The sequence below is a fragment of the Rhagoletis zephyria genome, unplaced genomic scaffold (assembly GCF_001687245.7).
Source record: "Rhagoletis zephyria isolate East Lansing unplaced genomic scaffold, Rhagoletis_zephyria_1.1 Rzeph_scaffold_03040, whole genome shotgun sequence".
Lineage (NCBI taxonomy): Eukaryota > Metazoa > Arthropoda > Insecta > Diptera > Tephritidae > Rhagoletis > Rhagoletis zephyria.
In genome coordinates, this window is record NW_016160124.1 from 55,860 (window position 1) to 69,909 (window position 14,050).

General features: G+C 34.9%; 2 protein-coding genes across 2 annotated transcripts; both read left to right on the forward strand.

The window, feature by feature from the left end:
* Nucleotides 1-2,387, forward strand: LOC108368273 (transcription factor grauzone-like). The gene is made up of 6 exons (XM_017623104.1): nucleotides 1-209; nucleotides 455-818; nucleotides 870-1,293; nucleotides 1,387-1,587; nucleotides 1,651-2,032; nucleotides 2,091-2,387. The coding sequence occupies exons 1-6, from the start codon at nucleotides 99-101 to the stop codon at nucleotides 2,283-2,285; spliced, it is 1,677 nt and encodes a 558-aa protein (XP_017478593.1). The 5' UTR covers nucleotides 1-98; the 3' UTR covers nucleotides 2,286-2,387.
* Nucleotides 2,388-11,699: 9,312 nt separating this feature from the next.
* Nucleotides 11,700-14,040, forward strand: LOC108368271 (transcription factor grauzone-like). Its single transcript, XM_017623099.1, has 6 exons — nucleotides 11,700-11,920; nucleotides 11,981-12,344; nucleotides 12,398-12,818; nucleotides 12,919-13,119; nucleotides 13,179-13,560; nucleotides 13,618-14,040. Exons 1-6 carry the CDS (start codon nucleotides 11,813-11,815, stop codon nucleotides 13,810-13,812), a joined length of 1,671 nt encoding a protein of 556 aa, XP_017478588.1. The 5' UTR covers nucleotides 11,700-11,812; the 3' UTR covers nucleotides 13,813-14,040.
* Nucleotides 14,041-14,050: the final 10 nt, after the last annotated feature.

Consider the following 14,050-nt stretch of genomic DNA (forward strand, 5'->3'; position numbering starts at 1 on the left):
GAATACGCCTTGGTAACTGTGAACAGCAATTATCTTTTTAGAAGAGGAAGAAGTGTAAATAAATTTCTGAAAACTAGAATATTTTTTGATTGTTCAAAATGATTTGCCGTCTGTGCTTGGAGGAATCAAATAATATTATGTACGAATTCTTTTATGTGGATGGAGAAACCGAAGTTGCTAAAACTGTTGCCAAATACTTTAACATCGAGGTAAGACAATCCTGGCTAAATGTGGTATCCGACGTTTGCTATCCACACAATATCTGGCTGGAAGCTTAAGATTCGTGCGAATGTAATTTGTAGGATACATAGCTCTTCCGGTTTTACGGATACCATTCGCTTGAATCTAATCTTTCAAACTCCCTTGTTATGACGATACGAATCGGACTACAGCCAAGGATGGTATCCGTCGGATACTGTAAAAGAGTGTTAAATTGACTCAATATTTTTCACAGGTCCAGGCCGGTGATACTATTTCTAACAAAATTTGCGAAACGTGTTGGCAAACTTTATCCGATTTCCATCGGTTTTGGTTAAGTATAAATGAGAAGCAAAAAACCCTTCAAACGGATTTAGTTTGTACTGAAATAAAACCGGATATTGATGCCCTTGAAACGATAGATTTCCCAGGAGCTAATTTAAGCTCTCCCATTGATTCCAAAAGTAATGAGTTGCGCGAGCCGGAAATCGACATGACCGTGTTACACCCTAATGTGTTTGCAGATGGACTAGAATTTCAAGCATCTAAAATGGAAGATTATGAAACATCAGTGGACCGGGATTCAATTTTTTCCTCAATATTGCAATCGGACGAAGATGGTAGGTACTTATTCCTTTTATCGATGGCAATTTTATTACAAATATTATTAGTTCCTCTGACCGAATTAATGAAATCTGGAAGTAAAACCCGTAAAAGCACTAAAAGGAACCCAAAAAAGATAGTATCAAAAAGTGAAAATAGAGTTGTAAAAAAAACTAAGAGTTCTACGAAAAGAATTAAACCGAGTATTGAAATGAGAGACAGTGAACAGCTAAAGTTAAAAGAAAAAGAAAAGGAGGACAGAAAACAGGATGCTCAAGAATTTATACGAGAATTGGACGTATTCATAGCAGAAAACACACAATTAAGTTGTTGCCTGTGTTCGGCACCACTTAAAGATTTCAATGAATTGAAGAAGCATTTTCGTCTGGAACACAATTGTGTGGGATATGTTCCTTGTTGCAATAATCGATATCGGAAACGAACATTATATGTAGATCATCTGAAACTGCACAAAAACCCAGACTTTTTCAAGTAATTATTTGTTTAGAAAATTTACATTTAACATAGTTTCTTGAATGTTTATCTCCAATGCTAATAATTTGGTACTTTTCACTGCACACGTAGATGTACCCTTTGTAATAAACAATTAGCCAGTCGGAACAACTATCAAATTCATATGGACACAATGCATCCCGACGCTGAAAAATTGTTTTATTCCTGTAAATTATGTCCCCGCAAGTTCGTCAAACAATATATTTTAGACTATCACATCAAGTCCAGCCATACGACAGAACGTAATTATATTTGCAAAACTTGTAACAAAGGGTAAAATCTGTTAAAAAGCCGCGCACCATTTTTTATATTAAATTGTTGTTTTCTTTGCTTAAGATTCACCCAATCAGCAGTCTTAAGGCAGCACGAAAAGGCAGTCCATTTGAATACCTATGACTCTGTATGTGATGTATGCGGGAAGTGTCTTAAAACACAACAGAACCTCATTACCCATATGGAAGCAATGCATAGCACAGTACCGCGTCCGGAAGAACAATGTAAAATTTGCCTGAAGTGGCTGAAAAATGCACGCTGCCTAAGAAAACACATGATTGTACACCGTGATCAAGCTTCCGGACAAGAATTTAGGTGCACGCAATGTGGTATGGAAAAGGCGACTCGGCATGCTCTTTCCGCGCATATACGGTATTATCACACAGATAAAGTTTTTACATGCGCAATGTGTAACAAAGAATTCAAAAATTCACAGGCTTTAAGGGTAAAATTATGATTGCATACAATCGATGTAAATTTTGTAATATTTACTTTATTTGTAGGAGCATGAGACAATGCATACTGGTACACATTTATATACCTGTTCATTTTGCCCCAAGACGTTCAGATCGCATGGTAATATGCACAAGCATAAGGTCAATAATCATTCTAATGTATATGTGCCTCACCGGTCGCAACCAAACGAAGTTACTAAAACCCTCCTAAATAGATTATCAACCAATGGACAACCGAGTTGAAATTAAAGGCAACTATTCCATGCGATATAGCGTTACCTTAATTCACAAAGGGCCTAACCAACACTTTTTTCGGAATTTAATTTTATCACAGACTTTGGTGGGATGTATTAAAATACACCTTCAAAAAAACATTGTAAACAACGGTGTTACATGCTATTTTTTAAAAAGTTCTACCTGTTTTTATACCCTAGCGCACTTGTGCACAAGGGTATTATAACTTTGTTCCCATAACGGTTGTTTGTAACAGCCAAAATGAATCGAGATAGATATAGACAAATGTATACATAAATGATCAGAATGAAAAGAGAAGTCGATTAAGCCATGTCTATCTGTCTGTCCGTCCGTCCGTGCGCCCGTGTACACGAAAACTCGAGCAAAAATTCAGATATCTCAACGAAATTTGGTATATAGATTGCCCTTTACCTAAGGTATGTTCCCATATAACGGTAGTTTTCAGAAATACGATATTGCGACATTTTAGTTAATATTGAAGCTTATTCACTGAAAATTGATATTTACAATGATTTTTGGACGTAAAATAAGAATAGTATAAATTTTTGGAAAATGGTCGTAGCCACGCCCACTTATGATTACATTTGTATATCTTGGTGACCGCTAAACCAATTTCTCCCAAACTTGGCACAGTTGTTAGCCTTGGTACAATATAGAAAACGGCTGAAAATTTAAAAAATCGGACAATAACCACACCCACACATAACGGTAATTTAGAGAAATATGGAATCTTCGATAAATCAGCTAATACAGAAGCGAATTTATTCAAAATTGATGCTTGCAATAATTCCTTAGCAAAAAACACGTTCATGATAAAATTATGACCGGGTATGTTCGCATTCTTTCTGAAGGCACCTTGGTAAATATTACATAAAAAATTTTATTATTTGATTTATTTCTCTAGTTATGTTTCATTCTCCATTGGGTTCATATCCTTTTTGTGTTCGTAGTAAAAGCGGCCCAGCTCGTAACCCGCCAGGGTCGAATTTTGCTGAAATTTATACATTTATCCACCAAAATCGTTTGATAAAGTGATACACTCTGGTTAAATAGCTTTCCATACAAAGTTTGACAGTTCATTTATCAAAATGATATGTTTATCATTTTATCAAGTTTATCACTTTAGATGAAGGCCCGTAATGTTATTTCTTCTCCTGTAAAATTAAAAATTTGTTGGTTAGAGTCTTTGTGAATTAAGGTGACGCTACCGTCGCCCGTATGCCAGGAACATGAATGTGTAAAAATGATACGAGACTTAGCTCTACATTTATGCAATTGAAATTGTAAAATATGTGGTTTCTGTGTGTGTGGTATCCTGGGTTTTCGTATAAAATAGAACCCTTAATATTAATGTTATACAATTATTTATTTTATTTATTAGGGATTTTTCTAATAAAAGTAGAAAACTTACATACGAATCGATAAAAAAAATTAATAAGATTTTAAATGCTCTGAAAATTTTTATGAAAATGTTACTTTAAAAAAGCTCTTTGAGGGCCGTTTTCTCAAGTGACGTTTAACTTTAGAGCTCACTTTATATGTAAAAGTTAAATTAAAAGTTGCGTTCCCCAACTTTCTGGGTTAAAACCTGTAACACTGTCAAAAGGCAAAAGAAGCCAGAGAACTGAGCACGGGAATGCTTTCTGGTAAATTCCTGCAAATTCTTGCAACTTCTTGCGAGTTAGGGAATGAAACTAAAAAGTATGGTTGCGTCTAAAGTAAAGCATTTGATTATTATTTTTAAATTGGTTTACAACCAAGAATGACATACGTCAAAAACACTCAGCGTGATCTACATTGTCAAATGAGAAGTGCCGTAAGTTTGGCTCCATGGATGTAGTTTGCCGATCTTGGCCCTTATTATGAATTACATTCGATTCGATCTTCGCTGGTTATGGAAGATCGAAAGTGAAATTTGCATTATGAGCTATGCAACTGTGTCGAAATTTTCGTTGAGTATCGTATCTTCTGTCGGACAGAACTTTGCTTTCGATGGTGTATNAATTTGCATTATGAGCTATGCAACTGTGTCGAAATTTTCGTTGAGTATCGGATCTTCTGTCGGACAGAACTTTGCTTTCGATGGTGTAGCGAAGTTTTAGAAAATTGTGAAAAATGTATGATTTTGCGTTTGTTTAATTACATTTTGGCGGCTAGACACTAATTTTAAACAATTTTTGGGAAATCCTTAGATATTTGTACAGTGATTTAGGGGTGAGGGCGGAGGGGGAGGGGGTGTGGCTCCCCAAAGCCACCCTAAACGAAAGAGGATGAACGCCGCTTTAAGAAAAGTCACCCCTCACCCCCTCCCCTTCGTAAAGACCATTGGGAGCTTTTTGAAAACAGCGGAAACTTGGATTTTTTCCAAAACGATTATAACCCTCACTACTCCTTTCTCTGTTGCCCAAGAAGAGGGGCTGAACACCTTTTGCAGAGAGCACCTTTCTGTTTCTGTAAAAAACCAGTAAAGCTAGTACGGGTTACTGCGTACGCGAACAGGGCTACTAATTTCTGCTGGAAAGCGTTTCTTAACCCAAAAAACTAGCAGAAACTAGCAGCTCTCTCTCGATCTTACGCTCTTCTTTTTTTGGCTCTCCTGCTAATTTCTCCTAGTAAAATTTTTACTAGCAGAAACTAGCAGCTGTCAAAATGGATAAACATAAATTCGCGCCAAATATTTTCAATAGTCAAATACACTCATCAGCTGATTACTTGCTAGTTTCTGCTAGTTTTGAGTTTCTGTACTTTTTCATTATTTGGCTCTCTGTGAGCGTAATTTCAGAGAACGTATATTTATTGAGAAGGTCCAAGAACGAATCAGCGTGGAAACTGTCAAATACCAACAAAACTGGCGAAGCGCATTTTAAGAGCGGCCAGCCAGAGACAATTGACTTTTAACAGAGCCCAGCCAGAGGCAAAATAAATTTAACTTAAATTTAATTTATTCTATCATTCTTGCTGCCAGTCGACATTCGCAATAGGGGTGAGAGAGTTTTCGAACTGGCTGCCGAGATAGGTCGATCTTCCACTCAGCCATCGATATTCGTTTGTGATACAAGTGTTTTACCTAGTGTTCATTTCGTTATTCGTTCGTCTGTGTGTATGTATGTGTACGTAGAATATTATGCTTAAGTGCCTAAGTGTATCTCTCATATATGTACATAACAATAACATTTTCCAATTTTTGTGTTATTTTCAAGTAAAAAATTATTGGTATTGGATTAAAAAAAAACTGTGAAAAGAATTATTTTTTTTTTTTTTTGTAGAGATCTCACAAAACTAAGTCGAAAGTCTGTATGAATTTTTTCCATATTTTCGATATTTATGGAAATNAAAAACTGTGAAAAGAATTATTTTTTTTCCTTTTTTTAGAGATCTCACAAAACTAAGTCGAAAGTCTGTATGAATTTTTTCCATATTTTCGATATTTATGGAAATAATTCAGTTTTTAATTGTTTTCGACTTGGAAACTTTGTTTAAAAATACTAAAAATCAGAAAACGTCGGATTTTGCCAGCATTAGTAAAAATCTCGCTAATCTAAGCCGAAACTATTTGAGAAAATTTTCAATATTTTCAATATTTATGGAAATAATGCAGTTTTCATATCTTTTCTAGTGCAAGAAGTTATTCTACATGTAACCATGTTCTCGACGAAACATGTAACTTTCATCAAGATTAACCAGAACAATTGTGCTTCATTAACAGTTGGAACCAGCTGAAACCAAAAAAACTATGTCCGCTAAAATGGATTAAACACAAACTGGAATTGACATTTTTTACACACATACAGTATCGGTCANAATACTAAAAATCAGAAAACGTCGGATTTTGCCAGCATTAGTAAAAATCTCGCTAATCTAAGCCGAAACTATTTGAGAAAATTTTCAATATTTTCAATATTTATGGAAATAATGCAGTTTTCATATCTTTTCTAGTGCAAGAAGTTATTCTACATGTAACCATGTTCTCGACGAAACATGTAACTTTCATCAAGATTAACCAGAACAATTGTGCTTCATTAACAGTTGGAACCAGCTGAAACCAAAAAAACTATGTCCGCTAAAATGGATTAAACACAAACTGGAATTGACATTTTTTACACACATACAGTATCGGTCATATCTATTTATTTTTAAGAATTTTCAATTAAAATACAGTTCTTTCTCTAACAAACCCCATATAAACCCAAGTTTAACAATTTGTAGAAAACTTCAAAAAATGGCAACGAATTTTCACCTAAGTTTCAAACTTTTTTCTCGGAAGTGTTAGAATTTTTTGAGTACACAGTGCAATTTTAGTCTGATAATGTGCAAATTTCACGTGGCTACGAATTACCGTTAATTTTTTAGAAATTTTTTTTCGCATTGGCTTTCATATAATGAATAAACTCAATTTATTTGTATATGGATAAAGACCGCAACACCTTTGGGGAAAAAAATTCTAAAAAATCAACGGTAACTTTTAGTCACTTCAAACTTGCACATTATCAGACTAAAATTGATTGGGCTATAAAACTATGTATTCAGAAAAATTCAAACACCCTCGATAAAAAAGTTTGGAATTTAGGTGAAAATTTGTTGCACTTTTTTGAAGTTTTCTACAAATTTTTAAACTTGGGGTTTATATGGGGTTTATTAGAGAAAGAACTGTATTTTAGCCCTTGTCAAATTTGGTTTGGAGACAAACCGGTTTCGGCATTGTGCCATCTTCAGTGTCATTTTTCGGCACAACGCCGAAACCGGTTTGTCTCCAAACCAAATTTGACAAGGGATGACGGAAATTCGTTCCATAATACATCATACACCCACCCTGTCGAAAACAACAACAACCAAAAAGGAAACTGTATTTTAATTGAAAATTCTCAAAAATAAATAAATAAACATAAGTTGCACACAATATCACTTTGAAATGCCGTGCTATAGATATGACCGATACTGTACATCAGAGAACGTATATTTATTGAGAAGCTCCAAGAAGGAATCAGCGTGGAAACTGTCAAATACCAACAAAACTGGCGAAGCGCATTTTAAGAGCGGTCAGCCAGAGTCAATCGAATTTTAACAGAGCCCAGCCAGAGGCGAAATAAATTTAACATTAATTGATAACGTTTTTACATGCATACATATATATGTATGTACATATGTGCATATTACTGCCAAAATGCTACGCCCATCCATACAAATGTACACATCTACAACTCACGGCAGCACATACATATACACATAATCAAACGCATACTCAAATACAACAATAACTATTTCTTTCATAAACGCATGCGCGCATTTCTCAAGGCCAAGTAAATTCATTCATAAAAACAACCGCAGAACATCTCCCCGCAAATTCATCACCCGCAAGCGCAACTTTTTCAATCCGACCCAAAAATTATAAAATCTTAAGATGAAGAAATCTCGGCCAGCCAAGTGAAAAGTGGCAAACTATTTCTCTATATCCAGGAAAATAAGTTATCTCGAATTTTGGAAATTTTTGGTAATTTTTGGCAAAACACTCTATTTCTATGTTCCATATCAATATTTCAATCCTTAACTAGTTTTTGAGATGTAATTTTAATAAACATTAAATAAAAGTGTACATTTTCTGCAGGAAAAAACAATATTTTTTTTTATAAAATCAAAAGTTCTAAAATCACAAACATATTTGGTTTTATCGGAAGTTCACAAATGTAACGTGGCAACTTAGCTCGTTTTNTCCACTGTACATGTGTATATGAGTGTATGCATGTATGCGTGTAAAAAATGTCAATTCCAGTTTGTGTTTAATCCATTANCGCAGAACATCTCCCCGCAAATTCATCACCCGCAAGCGCAACTTTTTCAATCCGACCCAAAAATTATAAAATCTTAAGATGAAGAAATCTCGGCCAGCCAAGTGAAAAGTGGCAAACTATTTCTCTATATCCAGGAAAATAAGTTATCTCGAATTTTGGAAATTTTTGGTAATTTTTGGCAAAACACTCGATTTCTATGTTCCATATCAATATTTCAATCCTTAACTAGTTTTTGAGATGTAATTTTAATACCCATTAAATAAAAGTGTACATTTTCTGCAGGAAAAAACAATATTTTTTTTTATAAAATCAAAAGTTCTAAAATCACAAACATATTTGGTTTTATCGGAAGTTCACAAATGTAACGTGGCAACTTAGCTCGTTTTCATATTTTTCGGTCCGAAATTATAAAATTTTTGTCCATGACGCGCCACAATTTTTGTACAGGTGGGTCAATGTGCCTTGAACACAATTTGTATAAATACAAAAAATGATTTTATTTATTTGTTAATATTAAAAATTTCTATACTTCAAAACTTTTATAAAGTATATTTACATATATGCACGGACGATTTTTAATATTTTTCAACCGTAAGCAAATCTTCAGTACCATAAAAGATTCAAACACATCAAAGTACAAGCAATGCAATGTCCAAGCTAGTGGTACTCCACTGTACATGTGTATATGAGTGTATGCATGTATGCGTGTAAAAAATGTCAATTCCAGTTTGTGTTTAATCCATTATAGCGGACATAGTTTTTTTGGTTTCAGCTGGTTCCAACTGTTAATGAAGCACAATTTTTCTGGTTAATCTTGATGAAAGTGACATGTATTGTCGAGAATATGGTTACATGCAGAATTTTAAATTAATTAATATTATTCTCCCTACAAAATGCAAACTTATGCGAAAATCTAAATATTTCGTAAACGTAGGGTTAATGGTTTCGCGCACGTGCCAATCTGGTGGCGACTCGCAGAAATTGAATAATTTGTGTGGAAGGAAGCGGTGAGGGGAAGACGAAAGCACATCAATCGTATATATGTATGTACATATGTACATTTATTAGCCTGTTCCAATAGCAGTCCGGTTTACAGATTTAGTCAGAACTTACAGGAAGTCGTTCCTATTGACATAAAACCTGTAAGTGGGAACACTTTTGAGAGAGTAATTGAGCAACTGTTCCTAGTCAGAAGTTACAGGATTTAGTCCGGAGTTGTTTTTCCTGTAAGTTCATGAAAAGTGTCAAACGATCAGCTGATTTACATGTGCAAACAAAAACAGAAAGCGGTGAAAGCAAATAACCTTATATTTGTTAAAAAATGGAAGTAAACAACCAAATATTTGAATATGTATAGATTTTAATAATTATTTAGTGATATTTCAGCAAAATCAGCGTTGTACCAATGCCATGTAAACAAACCGACTGACGTTTTTACAGGAAATAGTGCTTTTTGCGTTCCCGTGCACTTCTGCATCGTTCTCCTTTTACTCTCACTTGAGAGAGTAAAATTGTAGTTTGACAGTTCCAGTTCCGAAGTTCAAAGGAACAGACTATTTAAATGCATACATACTTACATTTTCATTTGTTTGTCTTTTTGGATGCATGAAAAATTTGGTAGCAGAAGTAGGTAATGAAATGAAGTTTACAAATACGCATGTGGTTTATAAATTTAGGTTTAGTTATTAATAAATTAGATATGTAAATGACAATGTGGGGGCCAAATAGGCACATGAGTAGCGATGCTGCCACCCATATAAATATTGAAAATGTTGAAAAGTTTGTTAAATAGTTTCGGCTTAGATTAGCGAGATCTTTACTAATTGATGAGAATATCTGACGTTTTCAGATTTTTAGTATTTTTAAAAAAAGTTTCCAAGTCGAAAATAATAAAAAACTGAATTATTTCCATAAATATCGAAACCATGAAAAAAATTCATTCAGACTTTCGACTTAGTTTAGGGAGATCTCTACAAAAAAAAAGAAAATAATTGTTTTCATTTTTTTTTTTTAATTTTAAGTAGAAAAGATTTAAAAACTTAGTTATTTCCATAGTTCTCTGGTAATTTTTTCAATTTTCTCATTCTTCTTCTTCCTGATAACTATCTGCTAGAAAAGAAAAGAAACAAAGCCACAGAAATCTAATAGGCGATAGGCTGACGGGGTGCTTGCGGAGGCAGGCGCGTGCTTGTGTCGGATCAAAAACAAAATCTAAAATATAAAAAAAATTGTAGTTTATAAAGGCCTGTATGCAGTTCTCAAGAAAAGCTAAAATTCCATACAAAATGACGTACAAGAAATGGCTAAGAAATTTTCTTAAGTCAAATTTCCTTCAGGCAGTACGCTGTTCTTAAGAAATTTGCTACGCTTTTTACTACGGTTTTCTAAATTTTTTTGTGAAAAAAGAGCACAAGGCAACCCAGGTTTGCAAAAGAAATATATGCCCGTTCCATTATTTCTTGAGGAAAGAGTGAGGCAACAGGCTGTAAAGTCTCAAAAATGTCAAAATTCCTTGGACACACACACACGAAATAATTACGAATTTTTCTTGACCGTTTTCTTGCGAGCTGCATAAAGGCTTCACTCTTTCCTAAAAAACTTTAGAAAACCGTAGTAAAAAGCGTAGCAAATTTCTTAAGAACAGCGTACTGCCTGAAGGAAATTTGACTTAAGAAAATTTCTTAGCCATTTCTTGTACGTCATTTTGTATGGAATTTTAGCTTTTCTTGAGAAGTGCATACAGGCCTTTAAGGAAATTTGACTCAAGAAAATTTCTTAGCCATTTCTTGTACGTCATTTTATATGGAGTTTTTGCTTTTCTTGAGAGCTGCATACAGGCCTTACTGCCATCCCTAAATTGGCGCGTCAAGCGCCAAACAACTGTCAAAAATCCTCATGCCCATACAATTTGTATGAAGCATCCCACAATAACGCGGCGCTAACGCCGAGCAAATGGAATTTTCATTTTTGACAGGGCGTTACGTGTTGAAGTTGGATGCGGAAGACGGAAAGAAAGAGAAAGGACAAAAAAGTGAAAGAGGAAACGAGAATAAAAACGAGAGGATCTGAGAAAACGTCAAAAATTACGACGCGTTGATTTGGGGATAGCGCGCGCTGACACTCGTCGACAATGGATAACGCAACGCTTAGCGCTCCAATTTAGGGACGGCAGTTAATGCCTGAATTATAATGGAAGTAAAGGAACGGAGTGAACTGTCACTTAATTATCTATTGTATGTCCCCTTTCAGACACGTCAAGTCTTGAATGCAATTTTTTCGCATTCTCTTTTGTGTTTTCTATTTGCTTCCACACGCGTCAACTTTAATTGAATTCAAGTCCTTGGTTCCTAAATGGGAAGCATCGAAAAGAGACAAGAAAACTTGAAACGAATTGACGGTACGGAGGTATCTGTACTCTTCCCACCTCCTTCGCCAACGAACGAGCAGACTTGAAAGCAAGACTTGACGTGTCTGAAAGGGACTATGGGCAAGGAATTCAAACGATTATAATGCACTTGAACGCAAGCATCTAAAAGCAATAGATCCTTACGAATTCGCCGCGATTTGTTACGATTGGCCCCGTGCATAACTGTCCGTGGTATAACTGTCAAGGTGAATTCGCCTGATAACTGTGAACAGTCTATACCCTTTAAGAAGAGGCAGAAAGGTAAATAAATTTCTGAAAACTTAAAACCATTAATTACTGAAATATTTTTTGATTCGTCAAAAATGATTTGCCGTCTGTGTTTGGAGGAATCACATAATAGTTTCGAAATCTTCTCTATGAGTGGAGAAACCGAAATTGCTAAAACCATTGCCAAATATTTTCATATCGAGGTAAGACAATAATGCTATATACATATAAGGGTATTTAATTTACTTAATATTTCTTTACAGGTACAGCCTGATGATATTATTTCTAACAAAATTTGCGAAAAGTGTTGGCAACATTTATTCGATTTCCACAGGTTTTGGTTAAGTATAGATGAGAAACAAAAAACTCTTCAAACGCATTTAGTTTGTATTGAAATAAAACCAGATATTGATGCCATTGAAACGGAAGATTTCCCAGGACCTAATTTAAACTCTCCCATTGACTCCAAAAGTAATGAGTTACGCGAGCCGGAAATCGACATGACCGTGTTACACCCTGCTGTGTTCGCAGATGGGCTAGAATTTGAAGCAACTGACATGAAAGATGATGAAATATCGGTGGACCGAGATTCATTGTTTAGTCCAGTACCTTCATCGGACGAAGATGGTAAGTACTTACTGCTTTTTATTGATGCAATTTATAATTAGAAATATTATTAGTTCCTCTAACCGAATTAATGACATCCGAAAATAAAGCCTGTAAAAACACTAAAAGGAAGCCAAAAAAGACAAAATTAAAAAATGAGAAAGGAGTTGTCAAAACAAAGCATTCAAGCAAAAGAATTAAAGCGAAAAAAGAAATGAGAGACCTTGAAGGGCTCAAATCAAAGGCAAAAGAAAAGCAGGAGAGAAAACTAGATACGCAAGCATTAATACGGGAACTGGACGTATTTATAGCAGAAAACACGCAATTAAGTTGTTGTCTGTGTTCGGTACCACTTAAAGATTTCAATGAATTGAAGAAGCATTTTCGCCTGGAACACAATTGTGTGGGATATGTACCTTGTTGCAATAATCGATATCGGAAAAGAACATTGTATGTAGATCATCTGAAACTGCACAAGGACCCAGACTTTTTCAAGTAAGTATTTATGTTTTTATTTTTATAAAAGTGGCTCGTATTTTGATTTCCAATGGTAATGATTTGCTACTTTTTTCTGTTCTTATTACTGCATACGCAGATGTACTCTTTGTAATAAGCAATTAGCCAGTCGAAACAACTATCAAAATCATATGGATACAAAACATCCCGACGCTGAAAAATTGCTTTATTCCTGTAAATTGTGCCCTCGGAAGTTCGTCAAACAATACATTTTAGACTATCATATAAAGTCTAGCCATACCACGGAACGCAATTATATTTGCAAAACTTGTAACAAGGGGTAAAATCCTTTAAAAAGCACGACCCCATTGTATATTAAATTTATTTATTTTTTTTAAGATTCACCCATTCAGCAGTTTTACGGCAGCACGAAAAGGCAGTCCATTTGAATACCTATGACTCTGTATGTGAAGTTTGCGGAAAATGTCTTAAAACGCAACAGAACCTCATTACTCATATGGAAGCCATGCATAGTACAGTTCCGCGTCCGGAAGAACAATGCAAAATTTGTCTTAAGTGGCTGAAAAATGCACGCTGCCTAAGAAAGCACATGATTGCACATCGCGACCAAGCATCTGGACAAGAATTTAAGTGTCCACAATGTGGTATGGAAAAGGCGACTCGACATGCTCTTTCCGCGCATATACGGTATTATCACACAGACAAAGTTTTCACATGCGCAATGTGCAACAAAGAATTTAGAAATCCACGGGCTTTAAGGGTAAATTGATTAATTAAGTAATCGATGTAAAACTTGTAATATTTACTCCATTCGTAGGAACATGAGACAATGCATACTGGTACACATTTATATACCTGTTCATTTTGTCCCAAGACATTCAGATCGCATGGTAACATGCACAAACATAAGGTGAACAACCATTCTAATGTATACGTGCCGCACCGGTCGCAACCAAACGAAGTTACTAAAACACTTCTAAATAACTTATCAACTAATGGAGAACAGAGTTGAAATGGAAGGCAAATATTCCATGCAGTATAGTATTAATATGGGTCTTCACACCGAAGCTTGGTACTCTGTGTCTCGGTGTTCGGTAATCTTTTCCTATGTATTTTGTTTGTGTAACACTATTTTACACAAATAAAGTATACTAGAAAAAATTATCGAGCACCGAGTTAACGAATACCAAGCCCAGTGACCCATAATATTTTGTATTTATTAATATCGTTATGCAATGTTTTTTTTTTTT

Excerpts from the sequence above, each read along its gene's own strand:
- LOC108368273 (XM_017623104.1), top strand. The coding sequence starts at position 99 with ATGATTTGCCGTCTGTGCTTGGAGGAATCAAATAATATTATGTACGAA. Across the intron at positions 1,294-1,386 it reads AAAAACCCAGACTTTTTCAA|ATGTACCCTTTGTAATAAAC; the intron begins GTAATTATTTGT and ends CTGCACACGTAG. Across the intron at positions 2,033-2,090 it reads AAAATTCACAGGCTTTAAGG|GAGCATGAGACAATGCATAC; the intron begins GTAAAATTATGA and ends CTTTATTTGTAG.
- LOC108368271 (XM_017623099.1), top strand. The coding sequence starts at position 11,813 with ATGATTTGCCGTCTGTGTTTGGAGGAATCACATAATAGTTTCGAAATC. Across the intron at positions 12,345-12,397 it reads ACCTTCATCGGACGAAGATG|TTCCTCTAACCGAATTAATG; the intron begins GTAAGTACTTAC and ends AAATATTATTAG. Across the intron at positions 13,120-13,178 it reads TGCAAAACTTGTAACAAGGG|ATTCACCCATTCAGCAGTTT; the intron begins GTAAAATCCTTT and ends ATTTTTTTTAAG.